General features: G+C 41.9%; 1 protein-coding gene across 1 annotated transcript; it reads right to left on the bottom strand.

Moving 5' to 3' along the window:
• Window positions 1–5: 5 nt before the first annotated feature.
• Window positions 6–23,760, bottom strand: LOC116451081 (desmoglein-2-like). The gene is made up of 15 exons (XM_032124220.1): window positions 23,575–23,760; window positions 17,610–17,645; window positions 16,602–16,736; window positions 15,524–15,682; window positions 15,114–15,258; window positions 13,853–14,013; window positions 12,874–13,008; window positions 12,542–12,727; window positions 11,324–11,583; window positions 10,387–10,529; window positions 9,539–9,766; window positions 7,876–8,106; window positions 6,715–6,857; window positions 5,255–5,605; window positions 6–3,216 (listed from the first exon to the last, which is right to left on the bottom strand). The coding sequence occupies exons 1-15, from the start codon at window positions 23,617–23,619 to the stop codon at window positions 2,191–2,193; spliced, it is 3,384 nt and encodes a 1,127-aa protein (XP_031980111.1). The 5' UTR covers window positions 23,620–23,760; the 3' UTR covers window positions 6–2,190.
• Between the last annotated feature and the right edge of the window lie 270 nt (window positions 23,761–24,030).

Genomic DNA, 24,030 nt, shown 5'->3' with positions numbered 1-24,030 from the left:
ATGAATCTATTCAAATAGACTCTTTACAGCACAAGCAGATCTGTGAAAGAAGTTTATATACAAACATTACACAGGGAAGTCAGGATTTCTGTGACACTATCCTGACTCTTACATCTTCTGGATGTTAACAACTGCATGTTCAACACGTTATAAAACCGAGGCTATTTTATGCCATGTTGTCTGGAAGCAAAAACTGATTAGAAGGGTTTGACTCAAAGCCCAGTAAATCTGTGGAGGGGATTCTGCATCAAGTTATTACAGAATTTAGAGCACCTAACTGCAAGGCAGATTTCACATTTTTGTCAGAATCTTTAAGTGTTAGCAGTGCACCAACTTTTTTTACATCTGCACCTTTCAGATATTCCTTGAAGCTGTTTGGGAAATCCCAGTCCTCATTCTATCTTTAAACTCTTTATTTGCAGTAGGAAAGCCAATGTTTTCACTGGGGTAGCTGTTTGAATGAAGAAATAAAAAATACAGTAGAGTTCTTTATTTTAAGATTGCATAAACCCACAAAGATACTCTATTAGAAAGTCATAAAAGTGGTGACCACTTAGAATTGCAGGCTTGCTTAGAAGTAAATACACATATTTTAAAATGTAGTGTAAAAGACAAATGACCAATAGGTCCACGCAAGCAAGTAGTCTGATATGTTTGGAAATGTAATTAATGTAATGGCCCATCTGTCATGGTTGAGCATAGCCATGGTTCCTAGTTTGTTTATTTATGTTTTTGAAGCAACTTTGACTATTAGTAAAATGAAACACACTGAGAGCATTTCCAGTCAAAGGCAGAACACATCAGTGGAAAACACAATACTGCAGCTGCAGGAACACTCCAGGAGATGGAGACAACCTGGAAGCTCTGCAGGTCCACAGGCTTTGCATTACCTTATGACCAACTTGCTGATTTCACAGGTATGAGATAAATACGGTACCAATACCTCATCAAAAATACTTCTACTCTGAGAAAACATAAGGAGTGTATGACAGCTTTTCCTGTATAAAATTAACTTCAGAATGTTCCAAATGGCATACAGATATTTACATGTGCATATATACATACTGCCAAACAGTGCAGTGTCTCCTGCTTTTACCACATAAACTTCAAGGAAAGCAAAGTAAACTTAAATGTTGCAGAGCTAAAGGGAGCTTCCCCTTGAGTTGTCGTCACAGCCAAGGAAAGCTGCCATTACACAGCACTGTACCAGCCACTCAAGCTCTGGTACTGAAACCAGTAGAACCTCACACACACCAGGCTGATTTCTCTGTCTGTGAGTTCACAGACATGATTGCAAATACTTAACTGCACCTGTAAATCAGATCCTACAGATGTCTAAGGGCCATAAACTTTCCTGGCAAAGCTACTGACTAAATCTCTGGCTCTAAAGTTAAGGTTAGGTCTTGGCTGTTTCTCATAAGTTAAATAAAGTGGAAAATGTACATGATGAAATGCTTACTTGTCCAGGTCAGCGTAGACCCACACCAAATAATGGAATTTTTACAATGAAGTGACAAAAGAATTGCAGTTCTCAGCATTTTTGCTACTTGCTCTCTTTAACTGCTGTGGTAACATGCAAGTATTGATTGCTTAAGTTACAAATTCTCATAACCTGAAATTGTGACATCCCTTCAGGAGATCAACACACCACTGCCCTGAAGACACACTAGCTTTGGTGGCCTTGGCTTCTCAGGAAGGTTTCCTAGCAAGGCTCAGGAGGAGCTACCATGGCCCACAACACAATGGCAAACACACAATGAGAAACTGATTCCCCTTACAGGAGGACTTCAGAAACACTCAATAGCAGTTCAAAAACCTAACCTGTGCTTTGCAGGCTACTATCTTTCACTAGATTTGGGACTTTTTTCCTGTTGTCCCACAATTATGCAGCTCTGCTTATGTGGCATTGTTACACTATCTGTATAATAAAAAGCAAAAACAAAAATAGCAAACCAGGAAAAAAAAAATGTATTTCCCACATCTTTCCACTTCAAAAGCATGCCTGCCAATGTAACATAACACCAAATTTCCTTACTTACTTCCTGGTCATATAATCCATATTTATACAAACTAGTGCAAATGAGTACATGTCATTCTGAAAGCTCCAGCAAATTTGGATCTCATGGAAAAGCCTGAGGATGCATGCAGACAGAAGGGTGCGGGACACTGCCACCCCCACAAGGAGCCAGGCTATGAGCGAGAGTACTGCACTGTGCTGTATTTGGTGACCCTGGAAGACTTGCTCAGTGTGGCACTGGCAGGAGGTGGCCCTTGTAAGTCAGAGCCCATCAGATCAAGCGGGGAGTCTGTGATCAGCACGTGCTCTTGCCTTCCTGAGCTGGCACCTGTTGCCTGTTCAGCTCTGCTCTGCAGCCTCGAGGCTGTCACCACCCTTTCATTCAGCGCCGTGCTGCGTTCCTCTGTCGAAGTGGGGAAGCTGAGCAAGCCCTGCTCGGCAGCGGGCACAAGCACCCTCTCTCGCTCCCTCACCACGACGTACTGGGAGTCAGGAAGATCCTGAACTGTCAGGGTTCCTGGCCCCACACCTGCCGACTTCACCATCCTCTCTGTAACCACCATGTTACTTCCATGCGGCAAATCAGGGATTTTCACCATCCCCTGAATGCTCGATGCAGGTGCCAGCACTCTCTCTGTCACCACTACGTTCTCCTTACACTGGGGGTCTAAAAACACAGTGGCCGAGTGGGCAGGAGCCCCCCCAGAATAGGATGTTTCTGTCATGGTGACATTGGTCTCCGCATGGCCTGTGGGAAGGTGCAGGCCATTGTACTGCCCAGAATGGGATGATGAAAAGGTTGTTTCTGTGACCACCTCCTTGGACAGGGTGCTTTCTCCTGTGCTACTGCCTGTGTGCATGGGTGGGATGGATTGGAAATGACTGCCTGAGGCAAAGGCTTGTTCAGAGCTGGAAGCATTTTGCTGATCTAAGAACTGCGACTTTGCTTCACTGAGACCAAAACCTGATTCATTCTTGGAGCCACCGTCTTTCAGGTTGATCTGTCTGCCTATACATATTTCTGCTAGAGTCTTAAACTTGTCTCCTAAATCATCAAGAAAATGGTCATCAAGATCCCCCTCAATAAAGCTGCAGCAGCCGACAGAGCCGTGAGGGGAGCCTGATTCTCCCTGGGAATAAATCAGGAGACAGTCTTTTGCAGCTTGCTCTTCATCTTCATCCGCAAAAGAGACAGCTTTCTGCAGACAGAAAACAAAAGCAAGCAAAAGTTCATTAATGCCAGCTCTAGACTTAGTAATTTTGAAAAAGCAGAAATGCTTGGTCAAAAAGGTTGAAATAAATTTAACTGAACCCACAGAAACTGTCAACCAAGTGAGGGTTGTACCTAACGTTTTTTTTTTTCTTTTTCAAAACTAGTCTGAACTTGACAGTACACTTGATGAGAAGAAGAATCTGAGATTAAATTTAAAACCTTGGATACCATCGCCACATGCTACTGTTCCTTCCAGTAAATGTGCCATTTGTGATACTGCTCCATATTCACAAAAATTGTTCTAGTTTTAGTTCAGTGAATGAACTTCACCTCTAACAAGGTTTTTGTGGGAGAATGCCAAGACCATTTCTGAGAGTATCCTAACATTTAAACAAACATTTAATGAGCACATGCTGACATGTTATCACCTACCGTGGCCCTTTTCACTAGTGCAGCCTACAGGATCACACCCAAGATGCCCAACAGGAAACAAATCAAAAAGTTTAATGGATTGGTGAAGTATGGACGCATAGTCCATCATGTAAATTCTTAGGCTCTATGCAGGTCATCTGGCAAAAGAGGCCTCACAAGTTCTGGCTACAGGGTCAGCTCAATCTGAAAGCAGCATCTGCCATGGAGCTGCTGCAGTGCTGGCACAAATATCTGTGTATGTGCTTGCATCAGCTCCAGCTCCAAAAGTGAAGGCACCCAAATTCTCTGGGCCTGCTGAACCAGCTTTATCTAATATGGCTTCTGGCTTGCGCTCAGAACCACCTTTCTGCCACATTTGAAGTTCTGGATTGCAAATTAGATCAGGCATCTGTGTAATGTGGTATATAGCCAGACCCAAATTGACTCTGCATGTTTAACTGCATTTGATCCTGGAAGTACGCACATAATCCAAAATTCTGCCACAAAAATCAGCATCTGAAACTATTTGGTTTGGTTACTTATCTGTTTCCTCATCCCTGTAATCTGAGATATTTTAGTCTCCCAGAAGTTGTATGGATACTGAGTATGATTTCCCTCCTTCAGACTTAATCAGGCAGTTATGATTAAAGTATGTCACAAAGAGTGGAAGAAAAATAGATTCCTACTGTTGCATCTGTTCACCCAGAAGACCAGTAGCTAGAGCACTCTGAGACATACAAGTACCTAAAGCTCAAATCCTTCCCTGGCCTGAGGTGGTGACTCAAATCCGCACAGCTACTCCCCTGCAAAACTGCATCAGCTGCCAGCTGTAGGGTGTGAAGATGTTTTGTTTGTACAGGTGATGGCGCATGGAAGCCAAACTTTCATTACAATGAGCTCACCAGCCAAAGGACTAATGATGTGCATAATGAGAAGAGAAATAGCTACAAGTAGGAACAACCTACTGGCCAACGATTAGGTCAGTAAAAAAAAAAAAAAAGAAAGGGGATTGCAACATGTGCCTCATACACTTTGGATGAATGGCCCTTTACCCAGGCTGCTGGGCAAACAGACAAGTCAGCATCACTTACTACATCAGCTACTTTGAAAATACAGCCCCACCCATTGGTGTGACATCTTCACCTTATCTCTCAAAAACTTGCTCCATAGTAAAACTTGCTCTGTAGCTGACTACTTTGTTCCGTAGCTGTGACTCATGATGAGTCACAGGTACCTCCCTAGAGACCAGTTTAGTGTGCTTAAGTCCCGAAGATTTAGATCACAGAGTCCTTCTCAGGGCTTTTTCCTGGGCAAGGCGCTCCTTTGCTATTGCTGAATATTCTGGATCCCACCCCAAATTCCTTCCTTGAGAGAAAGGTCTATTTGTGTGACACCTTGCAAGCACTCAGTGCTACAAGACTGAGCATTGTCACACTCCAAGTCCCACATGTGTGGCTAATCCAAAAATCCTTAATGCCCCCTTACTGCATATGCACAATACCAGGACTGTTTATACCTACTTATCTACTCATCTGTTTGTCAAAACATGAACGATATTTCACAAGACTAAGTGTAAACACCAAAATACTGTTATTTTTGGGTCATATGCTTACGTCGTTGAAGTAGTCTCTTAAGAATTCTTCATTCATGGCTCCTGCTGCTCCCACAGCAACTCCTCCTCCAGACACAACTGTCCTGCTGTCTGTACCTGTCATGCCTTCAGCCGCTCCAGCTGCCATGGCTCCATAGTTGGCACCAGAAAGAAGACGCCTTTGCTCTTCCCATCTTTCCCTAGTAATAGTGCTGTGATGCTCTCCTACGTGAGAGGCAGAGCTACCTGCTCCTACTACAGTTTCTCCACTCATTCCTGCTGCCGCTGCTGCTCCAGCTGCTCCGGCTGCTGCTGCTGTTGTTGCTCCTCTCAAGTTCCCAAGCGCAGTGGGTGGAATGAAGCTTAGCACTGGCTACATAAGTAAGACAAATTAAAATGTGACATGAAAGCTTCGCTGTGTAGCACATGGAACTCACCAAACCAGCAGTGGGGCTGGGTGGGAACGGGGAGGGTGCTGTCCTACAACTTGTTTGAATTTGCACTTGTACATGTTGCTGCAAAGAGTAAAAGGCCTCCTAAAACAAGGTGCAGCTTCCACAAACGTACTGCCAAGAAGGTTCATGGAAATGTTTCTATAGATCATTGTTCACTTGAAATTCAGAGGATTGAAAATGAAAAAAAAAAATACCAAACAAAAAACCCACTAAAAAAAGGCTTGCAAAACTCTAGGGAGCTCAGCTGTTCCAAGAAAAACTGCCCAGTTTTCCTCAGACACAAAATGCGGAAGTATGCACTGCCTGGCCCTTTCTTTTTTTCTAGCAGTTTGGCTTCCCTGTTAATTATCTTTTAACAAGAATTTGGTGTGAGCAGTGAGCATTGGCCCTAAATCAAAGTCTTTTACCTTCTGTTTCTGTTATTGTGCAAAAGCATGTCAGTGTCATGCCCTTTTTTTGAAAACCTTGTTTTGTAGCATAACAATAAAGGGCAAACTTCTCTTGGCATTTATTGTTCCCTCTGCAGATTTGCACCTTTTTCTGCCTTTTTCTTTTTTAATAAGGAATTTCCTCTGCTTAAAATAGGGAAGTAATTTAAAACAGTCCGAAACTTTAAACCAATGAAGGGAAACTCAGCATTACAACCCATTACTTTGCTGCTTTACCTTGCTCCCAAAGGGGTGCAGAGCATTCCAGGCTTGCAAATGAAAATGTTTCACTCTCTATTGGTTCAATGCTTTTCCTACAGTCCTGTCTTCTGCTCAGATATGATCAACATTTGCTTGACTGCTTTCCCTATACTTTGGGATTTAAATGCTATGGTTGCTTTTTCCTACAGCTGCTGGTGGAAGACATCTCCCACACATCCTTCACTGAGCCTCACAGGGTTAATTTTAATTAATTTTCATGTGTTGCTAATATCTGTTGTAGAGCTTTGAAATATCCACCTGTAGCGTGGAAAAGGCCTCAAGTGCCAAAGTGAACACTGGGATAGAAATCAAAGAGAAAGGCTATTAGGGATACATGCCTTCTCCTCCGGAGCTGCTCCTTCACTGTTCCACTCACGCAACATCGCTTCGCTGTGGTCTGGTATGTCAGCAAATGTCTTTGCTCCACCGAATCCCTTTGCTCCCAAGCCACCAGGACACAGCAGCAGTAACAGTGGAACAACTACAGGGAAACAGAAGGTAGCCATTAACTATGTGATTATTAGGGCCTAAGAATACTAACAGCCACTGTTAAGTTTGGTCAGCTCCCATACCCAAATGTATTTTCAATGAGCTAGTGATCAGCATGAGGGCTGACAAGACTGAAGACAGGTTCCCATATAGTCAAGGCATTTCCTAGAAGCATATGCCAGGCCAGTTTTCTGGAGAGCAAACTGAAAACACGTCAGGGCCTGAATCTTGCAGATGACCACACATGTATGTAGTTATGCTTCTATCAAAGATCTCATATACCAAATCCAAGCCCTGGCTATCACTGTACAACCTCAGCATTTCTAACTCCTCCTCTTCTTTTACTACTAGATAACGACATGGTGTCATGTAAATTCCACCTCACCACTCCCTTGACATGCCTAGAGCATTGCCTGGGGGACTCAAAATAATCCAGTTTCAGAAACAGAGATTATTCCTGTGGCATGAACTTTGTTTTATCACAGTTAGATTGCTGCCAGCACAAGCAATAAACTATTGGGAGTTTAAATGCAGCACTGCTACACCTGGCCATACCATAACTACAAATATTCTTCTCTTATTTCTCTTCTATTTTATCTCACCAAAGAACAATGTCACATGCTGCTCTGAGCAAGGCAGTGAACCTGCAGTGACAGAAAAGAGAGTGGAGAATGTGCTGTGGTTTGAGTAACAAGAGCTAGGGTTCACCTGGGGACATGTGGGAATACCAAAAGCATTCCCCACTGCTTCGCCACCTGTTATTTACAGCACCATAAACAAATATTAAATGTTGTTCACATCAATTTTAAAATGCACAGCTTGAAATCCTTTGAGGGTGAAATGCTGATATTACCAAAATTATTTGGGGATCTGCCATGACTTCACACAAGACTAGGAATTTACACAGAATGTATCAAGATGCTAAAACCTGGGAGCTGGACTGTTTCTTTCCTGATGCTTTGCAGACCACATTTACAGTGCTTCTGAGATAATACGAAAGAATTACTTACGCAGCAGAAGTAAAAACGCCAAGATGATTAGTGCAACCGCTGCTGGTCCCAGACCCACCGACTTCGCGCCAATAAACTTCTCTTGGCATACTCCATCATCTGCACACTCACAAACAGTCAGCTGCAGTGACTGTGGCACAGCACAGCTGACCCCTTGGAAGTCTTTAATTAGCATGGGAACTTCCGTTCTGCCTGGCTTCAGGTTTTGTGGTACCAGCTGTATGCTGGTGTCTGAGGCAGGAGTGGGGAGAGGTTAAAAAAAAAAGACAACAAGTGAGCAGAGAGAAAATTGACTCCTGTAAACTAACTAAAATATAGCTGCTACAGTCTTCCAACAAACCCCCTCCAGTTAAGCCCAGCCAATGCAATGGAATTAAGTTTAATTAGCTGCTGCTACAGTATATGTGTTTTTATCAAGTAATTTATGGTGGTAAGTGGGCAGCCATGCTCACCTACAGCCTCAGACAATTGTGATGTTTCACACAACCAGAGACTTCACATGGAAGACAGCCCGGTCACCTGTATAGCATCAGCCACATCATCTGGATAGATAAAGGCTGAACTCACAAAAAAGCAGCTTCAGTCTTGAGGAGATTAATGTGTTGTAGGCCACAGACAGAGATCAGGAGCCAACAAAACACCTGCTCCTGTGGCTGTGTCATGTCAAGGACTAACTAGGCAGAAGATCACAGAATGATTAAGGCTGGGAGGGACCCCAGTGGGGCATCTAGTCCAACCTTCCTGCTCAGGCAGGGTCATCCTACAGCACATGGCACAGGATAACATCCAGACAGTTCTTGAATATCCCCAGTGAGGGAGACTCCACAAGCTCTCTGGGCAAACTGTTCCAGTGCACAGTTACTGCACTGTAAAGAAGTTCTTCCTTGTATTCAGGTGGAACTTCCTGTGCCTCAGTTTCTGCCCATTGCCTCTTGTCCTATTGCTTGGCACCACCGAGAAGACTTTGGCTCCATCCTCTCAGCACCCTCCCTTCATCAGATACTTATAGATTAGGTCTCCTCTCAGTTGTCTCTTCTCAAGGCTGAACAGGCCCAGCTCACTCAGCCTGTCCTCATAAGAGAGATGCTCCAACCCCTTAATTATCTTTGTTGCCCTCTGCTGGATGCTCCAGGAGCTCTGTGTCTCTCCTACATCAAGGAGCCAGAACTGGACACAGCACTCCCGACGTGCCTCACAAGGGCTGAGAGGAGGGGCAGGATCACCTCCCTCAACCTGCTGGCAATGCTGTTCCTAATGCACCCCAGGACACCATCGACCCTTTTGGCCACAAGGACACACTGCTGGCTCCTGGACAGCTTGTCGTCTATGCCCAGATAATGCATCACTGCATGTTTTTCGTGAGAAGATGGGGATAGCTTGATTCCAGCATTATTCATGAAATCCTGGTCACCACACATGGTGCATCAAGCCAGGCAAAGATAGTCCAGCTGAGGGAATCAACACAGTCCAAAGGCCATGACTGGGCTTTTATAACCTTTAGAGAGAAGGGAGCAGAATGCAAACGATGTTCTTAATGCCTAACTCCATATATAGGGTTGTTTTTTCGGTCTGACTCAGCCAAACTGTCAGTTTGACTGGAATTAATAAATTACAACCTTAGGACTTCAAAGAACTGAAAGTAATTAAAAATACATTTTCTTACCATTTCCAGATGCAATTATCCATTTTTCTGCTGTCCCTTGTGGCTCATCAATGACAGTAAAGCTGAAGGGATAACTGTTTGGGTAACCATCCAAATCATGAGCTGTAACATCAACTAGTTTTGTATCTGAACACACTGTCTGCACAGGGTTCACAATAACTGGGCAGTTATCGTTTTCATCTTTAACTTGAATGACAACTGTGCCAGTGACTGTTTTCTTTGGGGAATCTAGGATTTTAAAATATGAAAAATTAAACTGATTTGTGCACAAAAATTTATCTTAAAATAAAAAAACTTAGTATTTTCCAAGACACCAACATTGCTGAAGTAAGTTTAAAGAGATCTTCCTGGAGCTTATGAGAGCAGTGATTCATCCCCAATGTTAATAAATATATTGACCAAGTTCTTCTGAAGGCAAATTGTTTTATTACTTTAACTTGAAAAAAAAATCCTATATGGTTACAGAGTAACATGCAGAGTATAAATGAAAAATTCTACTTAGATACACAGGAAGCTCAGGGAGTCTTTCTTGCTCAGCATTCAAGAAAACTTAGGACTATGAAGTCTGATGATAGGCATACTGAGATATTGGCAATTCCTACCTTGACAACAGATTTTCCTATCAGACCTATTTTTGAAAACTTTTATGAAAGTTCATCTCCATCTAGTCAAACAGGAGAAACAGACACTGTGGGAACCCATTCCAAAAAATGACTTGCCTGTGTCTCTCCTTTGAATACCGAGACCGCACTTGGTGCCTAACTTTAGAGATAGGTAGGTTAAACCAACTACCCTCGTAGATAGGCAAACAAACCATTTTGTGTGAAAACAAAACCCTCTCAACTTACCAGTAGTTACACCCAACATGGTGATAGTGTAGGTACCATTTACTACATGAGGTGATTCGTAATCAAGATTTTTAGCAAGTCGGATTTCACCTGTGACTGAGTCTACAGTGATCCAGTTTGCGGCATCTTTTTCTTTCCTGTATCTGATGAAAATCACATGAAGATGGACACATTTATAATGAGGAAAACAATCATTTTGTTCAGTAGAAAAAGCAGCTTCACAGTATGTTTACTCGTCATTTACAACAGAGACCAAATCCCTAAATCTGAGGTATGATGCTTCTGCCACTGTAATTGGTTACAACTATAAACCTACCCTGAATGTTAAGAGCTGCTTTTCCCTCTAAATCAAAGATTTAGGTATGGATACATTACAGAAAATATAATTAGGGAGTGAGACTGGAGCAGGAGATGGAGCTGCACTGCTGGTCACCATCCTCTTCCCCTCCATCCATACTCCCAGCAAAAGCTGTGCATTAGCCACCCGTGAGAAACTGTATTAGAGGTATTGTAAAGGCTGTGGTGGTGGTTAAATAGCATTCTATCTGAAAAGCTATGATTCAAAACCCAAGCACAGACATGTAGACCCTTTCTGTCTGACTGATAAATGTTTCTGCATATGTCTTCCTAATTTTACTGGAGACAATGAAATCAGTTTGGTAAATCTACTCTCAAAAGTAGACAGGTATGACAAACACATCATGCAAACACAGACAACTTCAGCCCAAACACGTCTCACCATATACAACAAAAGAAGGATTTTCATATCACCTGTTTTCTGCATTATAGAATATTGAAGATGAGGATGTTTAAGGTGTGAATTAGCCTTAGTAGAAAATTATGGCCTTTGAAATTATTTCAGTACAACATGCAAATTTTTACAGTAAGATACAACTTCTGACATAGTCATTTATGATGGTTATAAAAAAATTCTTACGTAATATGTTCTGCTATTTTTCCAGTGTCTTCATCATAGGCTTGATACTGTCCAATAACCTGTTTTATCTGCAGTTTCTCACTTGCTTCAATAATTTTTGTGCCACCAGGAAACACAGGGCCTTCCCGCACATTGATCACCTTAATTTTGATTGGAATTGTTTCTGCTTTGTAACTGGGTTTAATCGACTTGTGGAACTCTGCTTTGTTTGTAACAACAACACCCAAGTTTAGGCTTTGCATTTTTTCATAATCCAGCTCCTAGAGCAATAAAGAAAATAATAAAAAACCACCCAGAATTTGTCAGAATCTGATATCTAGACAACATGCATACATTTAATATTTAAATAATACTATAGCATTCTTTTTTAAGCAATAAGGATGTAAATATTTAAGTAATATTTAAGCAATAAGTATGCTACAGTGGGAGGAAGTTTGTTAACCTGTTAATGTCACTCAATTTTAATGGATGACACCATTGCTATGGCTTTATATTATTGAATTAAGTTACTTTAAGGTATGTGAAAGGAGTCCTATCCATGTATTCTGCCTGTGCTTTCAGTGAATCAATGTTCAGTTACTTGGCTCCTCCAAATTTATGTGTTGGTTTTTTTTTTTTTTAAACAATATCATTCACTTAATAATGCTCAATTTTTTTTTTAATTAATTAGCAGTTTTCAGATAAGGAAACCTGAGTAGGAAATAAAGAAAGCTACTTAGGGCACTATGCATCTTCAGTTCTTGTGGACTAAAGAAAAGTGAAAATTATGAAATAGACATTTCATTAATGGAAAATAATTTTGTCATCATTTCAACCTATGAAAATTCATAAAACAGTCTGTAGCCCACGGCTCATGGAACAGGTGTTGCCTGCAACATTATCAGCGGCCAGGGGAAATAAAGAAATTTATACTGAGATCAACAAGGACAGCAGAAACGTGAAAGTTTACAGCATGTTAGTACTGCTGCCCAAAGGGTAAGGGAACTTCTGCCCGACTAGATATATTTGAGATCACACAGAATGCAAATGGAAAAGCTTGACAAAATTATTATTTTGCATGGAATTACTGAATGCATTAAAAATGCGGCAAAGGAGGAGTATTCACATAATTTACATATTGACTGAACTTTACATATTGACTGAATAAACCCAATTTGTCAAAGCAGATGGATAAATTATTCCACTATTTAAAGCAGATTCTCTAAAATCTATACTTACTTTCACAACAGTCAAAATTCCTTCATTTGTTTGGGTGTCTGTTACAATTTGGAAAAAACCATCTTCATTGCCAGAAACAAAAGTAAAGTTTGCCAGCCAGTTATCAGAAAACTCTTCATCTTTGTCAAATACTTTTATTCGCATAATTTCCACATTTGCTCTGTTTTCTTCAATGCTTCCTTCAAACTGTAATCCAAAAAAAAAAAATCCACTCTTGCAAAAGATATCACGGTTTACCTCATTTCACCAGTGCAATGGATTTTACACATTGTCTTACTATGGGATACTGGCAAGCATAGGAACATGGTAAAACCTGTGATAATTTTACTTACTGTATGACTTTCAACAACAGGCAGATTGTCATTGACATCCAAAATCTTGATTTCTAAAGAACACGTTGCAGCATTCCCACCTATTTCACCACCACGGTCCTTTGCTTCCACCACCAAAGAATAGCTACTTTGTGCCTGTCATGGTAAAAAATAAAGGTGCTTAATCCAGGCTAAGGATTAAAATTCTTCCTTTGCTAGATTATCCCTATTACATTTTGGTAATATCTGTTATGGTCAATTATAACTCCTCTCCAGTAGAAGTAAATCTCACACACAAGTATCTTGACAGATTCTGCAGGAGTAGAACTGAGGCTTTGAAAAGGATATGGGACTTTCCCATCTTCCACACAGAGTCAGACTGTACTTACACAGCAAAGGAAAAAATTCCAGTGGCCATGAACAGGGACACAACCAGTGACACCTGCATGTTAGGACATGGCTAGAGGCAGAGACATTTCCCTCAGCCACAGAACTAACATTCCCATCACCATCTGCTGGCCAGGGAAAACTCTGCAAGCCCAGGTTGTGTCACTGGTAATATGTGGCTTTCAATGCAGTTTCACAGTAGCACCCATCCTAACTCTTTGCACTGCGATTTGCACAGCAGGCTACAAAAATGCAGATGCAATCAGCAGCTTTGCAGGTGGTGATCTAGGTTATCTTTGCCATACACCCCCCAGCAGAAAGAAATGATGCCTTGTTTTGTGTAAGTGCTGCCCTGGCTGCACGGGAGGGACAGAACGCAGCAGCCATCAGGCTGGTGCTATGCTAGGGAGGTGATGGGGGGACTACAGCCTTGATCCCATCACCTCCTCCTGCAATCCCTGAACGGCATGCATCAGCCAGACAAGGCTTTAATCCCAAGAGAAGTTAAAGGTAAGAGGGCCAGCTCTTTGCCCTGCAGGCAGGGCTGAGGGTGACATGACGGGCACCAGAAAACCATTACTAACAAACATCAAAACTGGGAGGGTATTTTTACCTCTCTGTCAAGGTTTATTTTTGCTACTCGAACCTCGCCAGTATTCTTATCCATGCTGAATGCAGCACTAGGGCTTTGGGAAACAATCCTGAAAGCAATTTTGGAATTTAGGTTATTCGGCTCATCTGCATCTGTTGCATTTATCCTCATTACAATTGTACCTGGAAAATGCAAGCAAAATACACCACTTGTTTACACCACCATGCACTGACAAATACCTTTATTGCAATGTCAAAGATAAGAGCATTTTGTTAGATACACTGCACAATCTTCTGATGCTCTTGACTTTATTTATTTAATGCATAAAGTTGGAGAAAGGTTCCTAAACTTAAAACATTAAAAGTATATGTTCTAGCCAACAAAAAGATTGTATCCACACACCTCTAACTCGTAGAATTCAATGCATAAATTAAACATCAGGTTAAATTCTCTCAATTATTTTGACAGAAAAATGCAAATACCACACAGAGCAGTTGTACAAGCTTTTGAACAATGAACTACATTTCCCTCACACATTATTCTCATGAGAGCACTATTAATTTCTCTACTTGAACATTATTAAACATTAACATTAGCTGGAATTCATGCCAAGAGTCAATACATATGGCTGCTATTGACTTGAAAGATTGCTGAGGTTACTCAATACCTCACCAAGTGGATGGGCAAGAATTTGTCTCTTCTGATTACAGTGACATTGAAGTGGACACACTGCCAGGTATTTTTTAGGTTGTTTTATTCCAGCTTTTCTTATCATCTTGAAAATAATCTGTTGCTCTTATGTTTACTGATGTCAATAAGAAACTGGCCATTAAGTTGTTCAATGATTATAGCACAGCCCTATATGCTTACCAGCAAAGAACCTCATCCAGCCCACAGATAAAGCAGGGCTTTGGATGAGGATGGCAGAGTGAAGTCCCTCTTAAATAGGCTGTGACTACTAGGCCAGAACACAGATCACATTTCCTGTGCAATTCCTGCTGAAGAACTCTGGTTCCTGGATTTGTGGTAGCTCTGACAACAAACCAAAGGAGCCACAAGAGGAAACACTGTTCTCTCTCGCCCCTAGGGGGATGCTCTCCCTTAATCAAACAACACAGCCTAGCCTAATAAAAACTTTCATTCACACATGGATAACCTAGCTTATGTCAGTGAAACGATGTGCCCTTGTTATTGCAGATATACTGCTGCAAAGTGCATATTCTCATGTCCCCTTGCATATCTTGGGAAAAACTAAAAGAAAAAAAATTAAAAATAAGGTTACCTGTTTCACTTAATTCTTCAATTGAACCAACAAAAATTTCATGCGAAAACACTGGGAAATTATCATTTATGTCCACAACTTTAATTGGGAGATCTATTGGCTCTTCCAGTTTTGCCCCATTCTTATCTAGTGCGTGGCCTCGGACCTGACAATACAGACAGAAACAATAAGCAAATCCAGTGACTGACTGTAACATATATAAATGCATATGCAAAATAGAAATACATCTATTATATAAAAAAACCCCTAAGTATTATAAAAGCCTATTATATAGGCTTATAAATACAAACAGGTATACACACACTAATATCCAGAAATATATATTATTTCAAGCAAACGCATTTAAAGAAAATAAATAAAAAATGGACAGGAGGGAGGACCTGTAAAGAAAAAATTAATTTTCAACTTACAAGCAGAACTGGAGTCTTCTCTCTGTCCACCCTTCCTGTTATGTTCAGGTCACCAGTCTTTCCATTGATAACAAATAATCCATAAGGGGGTTCTGTTACTCCTTGACCAGATATAGTGTAAGTTACTACTATCCCTGTATCTTCAAGATCTGAATGTATCTAGAAGGAATATAACAAATTAAATAGCACTCAGTAAATAAAATCACATTAAAAAGGGCAACAAAATATTTTTACCATCTTGTAATGAACAAACAAAAAAAATATTTAACAAATTTCACTGCTGTCCTTTGACTGTGGAGATCTTGAGATGAATGCAGGAGGGGCTGCATGTTCTGTCTGAGAATTTGGTGCAGGGAGATGAGGAACATCTGGAGCAGGGAGTTTACCTGGGAGGTCAGACCTAAGGTAGCAAATACGACCAGGACTGGAGAAGGGATAGGGTGGAGGAAAAAATGTCAGATCTGGAGATGAACACATAGAAAAGGCTGCAGAGACTAGAGATTACACCCTTTCTCTGCTGTCAGCAGATATACAAAACATCTGGAAAAGTGTGCATTGTGCCAGCATCACAATCAAGGGGCAACCCAAGCAGAGGGTAACAGCTTGCTACCACCTGTAGTAACTTTATATGCTGAATGGCCAGGAGTGGTGAATTTAGGTTTCAACACTAGCGCACATCACTCACAAAGGGTTATTTCTAGCTCTGTTTCCTAAAAGACTAGGCATACATAATAATGCTCTATGTACACCCTTCTGCCCAATCACCACCGGCAGATTTGGGACCCACTTGCCAAGTTAAACCCCAGCTGAGTATGGGTGGTGGGGTGAAAAAACTCAAAGATAATGCATTCCCAAAAGCTTAATGAAAAATGGGGCTATGAAAAGATGAGAGACTGAGCCAAATCAGGCTTTAAAAGTAAAGGATGAAGAAGGAAATATTTCAATCTTCAGCTGGCATTCAAGAGTCTTTTAAAATTAAAAAAACAGTTGTGCATGTGTTTAGGGCAGCCACACCCTTATTTTACATTTTCATCTCTATTTTTATGTGTATTGCATATTAACTCTTTTCTGGGCTTACTCTAGCAATTGGATTCTTATAGGAATTGTCCTCTTCCTCCCGTATGAAAGCTGGAGGGACCGTCCATTCTCGCTTCTGTCTGATTAGGCTGTTGGGATGAGACAACACGCCACTCCTGTAATTTCGATTATAAACCTGTGAAAAGACAAGATGGAATGTCAGCATTACATTTAGTCATTTCAGATAAATGCTTTATTGCTGCTGTAGCCAAGACTTCTAAATAACATTTGCTCTTTCAATAGCTAGTAACTTCAAAATCATGGAGCAGCATCAGCCTCCTGAGTCACAATCTAATAGCTACACAGTCCTCAAGCTGGCTGAAGAGGAAAACGACACTGGTCTTTTCATCAAGGCAGAATTAGGTAAGACAGGCTTTAAATATATGCACAAGTTCCCATGACCAGTGGTTGGTGAAAATACACCTGCTCTGGAAGATTTAAATGCTTGTCATCAGATGTGGGAAGAAGCTTTGCACTAAGGCTGTTTTGAGCCACCAATTCTGCCTTACCACCATGTTTATCTTCCCACCAATACTGCCTTGCATATTCAACCTTCTCTCTGAAACAGAATGCATGGAAGAGCAGGCCACGTATACTCAACCCACCCAATGTCTCTGCTATCCTTGTGCAAGCACCCCTCATTCTCACTCTGCATGACACCCCTCATCCTTTTGTCCGCCTTAGTCTCTACTGCCTCTGTTGACTCCCAGATTAACACAGTCAATAAAATAGTGGTTGCTTTCATTTACTGAGTTCAAAAAAGCTATCTACAAATTCAGTGGTTTAGGGGAATTTTCTCAAAGTTCAAAGCCACTCCGTGTGATGGATGTAGGAATCTATTCACTTACTTTTCAGCTTTCATTTCTTTATTCACTATGCAGCTTTCACATTTCAGAAAATGGTAGAATTCAAGACATTTATCAACTGAAGAAAGGCATGGCTTTGACACTCTGCTCAGAGAACCCCTCTTTAGGCACTGATAAAGAAAAAGTTTTCCATTATATCCTACCTCCACGTAGAGCCCATTTCCATAATTCAAACAGATCTGCAATGGAAATTATGATAATCATTATTAATTCTATATCACTTTAGTAGTACTAAAACTTAACTTGTGTGACCTCCTTTGTAAGAGCAACAAAGCCATAAGGAAGAAGGCTTCTGACCTCTATAAATCAGTATTTATTATTTACCTATAACAGCTTCTGAAAAATTCACCCATAACCATTGACATTAAAAACATACACTCTAACTATGTAATAATTAAGTTTGGCACCTTTTTCCTAGCAGGAAACAGGTTATAAGCAATTAGTATTTTTTTCTAATAAATTCAGACTTTACAGTAATTTTCAAACAACTCCTTTTTTAGTCCTGCACAATGCTTCACTAGTCCGAAACGATGAGGATGCGCCATTGATGGAATCAAGTGTTGGTTGCCGGCAGCGCTTTGGAGAAGCTCCCTCTTCTGGGCAAACCTTGGATTTGTGGCTGTGGCAGGTTACCAATCACATCAGAGAAAAAAATTGAATAAATAGTGTTTAAAGGCAAGGACTAACCCAAACATCTGCTGAAGTGTATGTGACAGAAGCAGCTGCCACTCAGCACCTTGCTGGGAGGAAAAATGGCACCACTTATTTAAACAAGGCAAAAGTGCTTGCTCTGACAAAACCTTACAGGCCAATGTTCAGTATTGGGACTGCCCACCTCTTCACGCATCAGGACAGCTATGCACACCCTTGAATGACTCAGTTAGGTGACAAATCCTGGCTGGAAGAAGCCAGCTTATCAGAGACCCCACATTTATGTCCACTCTCCAGGCACCAAAGACTCTGCAAGTAACAACACCCCTCAAACCGCAAAAAATGTAGGTATTGGGAAACAGCAACAATAAAAAGTAGGCTGTTACAACATGGGAGACCTACAAATCAAGTTTTTGAGCTTTGCACAGGTAGCAAATACTGTTATCGTTCTGAAAACAATTACTACTTATATTTTGCAACTTAGGTGATTTTTTTTAGGCATACTACTGCCTAAGGCAAAGTAGGTTCAGAAAAGGTGGTTTTCTACTCAAATAAGTCAGTCTTTGACTGGTTTCTAGTCTGTTGACTGCGCTCTCCCTATTCCTCCCTCTGACTCAGCCTTGATTACTGAATTGATGACAGCTTTTTTTTATTAAAGATGTTATCTCTTCCCCACATAATCCAGCAGACTGTGTTGAGCAATACAGCAGATTTCTGTTTCAACTTGTTCAACAAAACTGTTTTTCAAATGGTATTTTTCCAATGTATATATTCTGAAGACAAAAATGATCAAGTAGTTAGTTTCCTAATGGATATGCATTGTGAAGGGTACAGGATCTCACACACCAAGCTGTTTTCATGTATGTTCTTAGCCTTACTTGATTTTATAAATTGTATGGATTTTCAAAATTTATTTTCATGACTAATGAGATTCCACCAGCAAGACTGACAGGAGAATTTTGCTTTATAGTCAAGGTTTTCCAACAGAAGCTGCAACTCTTTTGGAAGGTGAATAACTGTCAAGATGTCATCAGAAACATCCTTAGTTGCTCTAACTGGTAAACTGGGGGGAAAAGTGCTTCTGCCTCAACACTGAATGGGGACAAGATGCATATGATGAGAAGTTTCCTCGTATTGGAAACCTGAGAACCCAGTATAAACAAAAGTGTCTGAAGACCAAGAATAAGCAGATCTTCCACTGAGATGTGTACCAAAAACGTGTAAAAAAATCCATTAGTCATTATAGACAGAAAATCTTTCATTAAGATAAGTAAAAATCAATTTGTTTGCATAGTAGCGAATGTCCCTCAAAACATTCTGGATTAATGCTAAGACAGCAAAAATTACTTTTGCTCTTGTATTATTCAATCCACAGCCCACAGGTAGCCCCACAAGGGACATAGAAGACATCTACAAAAAATATTTAAGAATGACAATTTTATTCACAAGATGCATAAATACAAGGAGAACAAATATATAAAGGGATCCTGCCTTTTTACTGAAATTTTTCAAAGGTTCCAAAAATTTTAAATAGGGGGAAAAGCACTTTTCAGGGACATTTTCTTCAAGGGCAAGTGAAATGTCAGAATTTAGCGCCCATTAAACATGTGAATTTCCCCCCCTCTTTTTTTTTAGTATCTTACAACTGCCTTCTGTTAAATGGCTCAGAGTAGGAAACCTCTGTTATTTGCTGTGGGACATAGCCTTGGCTCAAAAACCAGACATCTACTGATGACACCTGTTGATGACAGAGCTGGAAACACATTGTCAGAAGAAAACTGGATGGTTACAAGAAAAAGGTCTGAGGCCTGAAGTAATGAAATTGGAATGAAATACTACAGGAAAGCAACAGGAATAGGCAAGAGGGCATGGGAAAGAAGGGAGTGACTGCCATGTATAGGGAGTGCAAGGTTGCTCTTGCCCAAATCCCTGCTCATCTATAGTCAGGAAGTGACTAAAGGACAGATTTCCAACACAAAGCTCAGATTTAAGCTGTAAAGCTATAAAGACTGAGTAACCAAGAAGGTACATGTCTGTATTTGCTACACCATGAAACAGTAATGCCTAGAAATGTGGTCTTTTCCATGTGCTGTGTGTTAGGAGATTTGGAGCTTGCACCTCCTGTGAGTCAGTTTGGTGTTGAAGACAACATGTGAAGACCTTAGAGAAGCAAGCATGGGGGACCATCCAAGGTCATCTACTAGTACACCTCCTGGCCCTGGGGAAAGACAAACTACACTCAAATGCTTCCTGACAACTGTTTATCCTGTTCGTAAAAATGAGGGATGGAGATCCCTCAGCCTCACTAACCTAAGGGGGTGCCTAGATAGTCCTACAGATGAAAAGTCTTTGTTAACTTTTATCTTCATTTTGTTATCCTAATTTTTAGCTCCTTGCAAGTTGACCATACTGCTGCTTGCATGAGATTCAGAGTAAGGCACACTAATTTACATATCTAAATGAAAGCTAAGTGCCTAAACTTTCATTATGATCAGCAAAAATATAGCCAATATCAACAGAGATCGGAGCGCTGTTCAACTTGCCCCCAAACCAGCTCAAATCTATTTCTCTCTGGGCTCTACTAGTTGTAAGTATGCTCAGTTTGAAAACCTAACACAGGAGGATTTGTAGAGCAAAGCGTTTGATGAAGAGAACCCAGCACCACGCAACCCATGTTTTGATGGATCCTTCAGACCAGAATTAGCTTGGTCCCACAGATCCCTGCATCTACACGCAGATGGATGAATCTCCCAATGTGGTTTCACCCAGGAGGGATACGATTCATATACTCCTGAGATTTGCTTCAAAAGCACAATTCGATCCAACCAGACAGGTGCACTCAGCATCCACTGCATCTCCATTTACCATAACAGAAACTTAAACACCTATATTGAGTTGTCTTAACCTCAAACCCAATCTCCTTCTTTGTCATGTTGACAATGCTCTCATTGTATGGTGCAATTCCCTTTTTTTCACAATTCCCTTTTCTTCTACCCTTCATGTATCTGCAAACTTACCAAACATCTTACTCATTGTCTTTTCTCACACACCAGTTCTTTAATGTCCCTTAAAAAAATCGTAAAACAGGATTTCGTGACTTTCGATTGCATTTTGTTTTGGCTGTTCTGTAGTCTCTCATGGACAGATTACTTTTTTCTGAAGTCTGGTATCAAAAGTAACACACCACTTCTGTTCAATAGGATGGATAAAATACTAGACCTTATATATTTCTAAGCTGCTTTCAGACCTCACCACAGCCGGGTTTTCCCTCTATTTTGGAACAATATTAAAATGTTGAATCAATCTACAGATGCTTGTAAATACTTCTACCATGTTTCAACGTGTTGCTGGCAACAGAAGCTAGGTTGCTTTGAATTAGCTCACCTCTGCATCATTTTGTGATGGTTTTTATTTAATTTCTTTCTATGACTTCTGAAAATTACCTGCTACTGGCTCTGATGTTACAGTAGCGATCTAATATATTCAGGCCTGAATTTCATCATACCCAGCCTAAGTCTAACATCTCAAACATCAATGAAGTGCAGTCTAAGGAAGACATTCAGAGAAAAAGTGTATTTTGCTACTCCCATAGCAAGAATCATACATCTCTGTCAACTATTCTTTCACTCAAATGCAGGAAGCTTTCTAAGACTTCTTCTGTTGAAGACATGGTGTCCATCTCCTTTAGAAACGACTGAGAAACCTCCCAGTCCAATAATCCTCGATAGCCGTGCCCGCCCGGCATCCCAATGGCTCTGGGTGTGTGCCCTGGACGTGCTCCAAGTCAAGCCCAACCCTTTGGGCACATCACCATTCAGCACAGCCGAACATTTCTGGAAAACGGTCAGAGGCAGGCGCCTGGGGAAATCTGCCATAACCCCTGCGAGGTACCCAGGGATGACAATACAAGGATGCAACCTGCAGGCAGGGAGGGAGCACTGAGAGATACTTCCAGGAAAAACTGGGAGAGGAAGAACCTACCATTCTTGATGCTTCTAAGGTAGAAGATGCTTTGCGAAGACACTTCTTTTAGACTAGTTTTGTTTTTCAGTAGTTTCTTAAGATTCATAAGAAATAAATGACCCTATTCTAATACTCTCAAATAAGAAACTTGACTTTTTGCCACATGAATGTCCAGATTAGGAAAAAAACCCCAAAATTTCAAAACCCAGCAGTGACTCTCTTTCTATTCTGACATCAGCCAACTAAGGCAGCTTTATTCACTCTAATATCCTATCCGACAATGAGGCTTTTGGGCACCAAACTGAGTTGACTCTCAGTACATCATATACTGCCCCAGCCTTACCCGAAACTGAGGACGATGAGGATTGAGAAAAATAACGTTCTTCAGTCAAAACTAACAGCATCCTGAACCAGTGCAAGCCCACCAAAACAGACGATGGTGTGGCTTCAGGTATTGAAGAGAGAATACATAAAAACTTTTGTACAAGTGGCACTCCATGTTTTCCATCATTCTTTTGGACAAAACGAGGATAAAAACATTTTCCAACCAAACCCCAACTACCAGCTTGCTGTAAAAAACAGGTTTAACTGTTGCTGGCCAACTTGTGCACAACTGTATGTCTGTATCAAAGTTATCAGGCAACAGGTCTCCAGATAACAAATCTGATCTTGCAGGATACCGAGCTCGGGGAACAAGGTCCCGACCCCCTGCACCTTCTAGTCTGTCTAAGCAACAAGCCATTACTAATTCCTGCCCAGCTGCTCCGCAGCTCCCGGCACAGCCCAGGGCCTGGCCTCCAGCCTCACCTTTGTCTGAGTGGCGGCAGCCCGACTTCCGCAGGCATTCTGCCAGCCTGGAAAGGTGAAAAGCAAAAGAAAATGCCGCAGATACGACAAAGAGTTTGCCGTAAACCAGCTAGAAAGAACTAGAAAGCATCCGTCCAAATCCAACAAACCAAGCATTTTGGTGTTAGTTTGTTACGACACAGTCGTTGCGTTTGGCCTGAGAAAGTATTTTTTAGGATGGGAGGTCTAAGGCTGATGGCTGAAAAATAGTGAAGGCAGGAGAAAGCCTGAAGTGTCCTGGATTGTTACGAATTTTGTGTAATTTTTCTAAGGCGATAAAGACTTCCAAACTTTTTGATTCATCTTCCCTCCTGGCACTATTCTCTCGAAAGGGAAACACAATTTACTAGTACAGATACTATACTGAACATGAAAACAGCAAAAATGTGAACTCCTCGCTGCGTTCCTGTTCCTCCCGCCGCCGCAGCAACCCCACCCATCCCAGACACCGTTCCTGTTGGGATTTTCTACCTCCACCTGCTTTCAGGCAGCGAACGGCGATGGCTTTTATATAATTCCCAAAGAAAGAGAGAAAAAACCCGTTCCCAGCCACACGCAGCCGGCGTTGGGAGGGCCGCCAAGCCCCGACGGGAACACCCCTCCCCGGCGGCCGCCCTCGGACCCCAGCGGCGGTGCCCCCGCACTCACCAGCAGCGCCAGCAGCCGCACCGCCGCCGCGGGGCCCCGCGGCATGATCGCCAGCACGGGCTCAGCTCCTCCGGCCGCCCACCACGGGAATGCCGGCTGCTCGTGGAGGGGCCACAAGTAGCCGCGGGTGGGTGGAGTGTGCCGGGCGGGAGCCGCGCCGGGACGGGACAAGAGGTGCCCGGCCCCAAGCCCCGCCCTGCCCGGCCCGGCCCGTGGCGGCGAGTCCCATCCGCGCCCGCCGAGCTCCGCCCGCGGAGGCTGCACAGGGCAGCCCTCGGAGTACCAGGCCCCAGCTTCCCCAGGGCTCCCAAAGTTTGCGGGTTGTTTTCCCCGCTTCCGCCGAGGAAGGCGAGCCGGAGCGCGCAGGAGACGCGCAGAGCCGCTGCGACAACAAACGGATACATTAACGAGTAATTGATGGGGGGAGCGCAGTCTCACGGGAAAATAAAATTGTGG

Source organism: Corvus moneduloides, chromosome 1 (assembly GCF_009650955.1).
Source record: "Corvus moneduloides isolate bCorMon1 chromosome 1, bCorMon1.pri, whole genome shotgun sequence".
In the NCBI taxonomy this organism is placed as follows: domain Eukaryota; kingdom Metazoa; phylum Chordata; class Aves; order Passeriformes; family Corvidae; genus Corvus; species Corvus moneduloides.
Note: the sequence above shows the minus strand (reverse complement) of the source record. Positions and strands in the feature narration are given on the sequence as shown.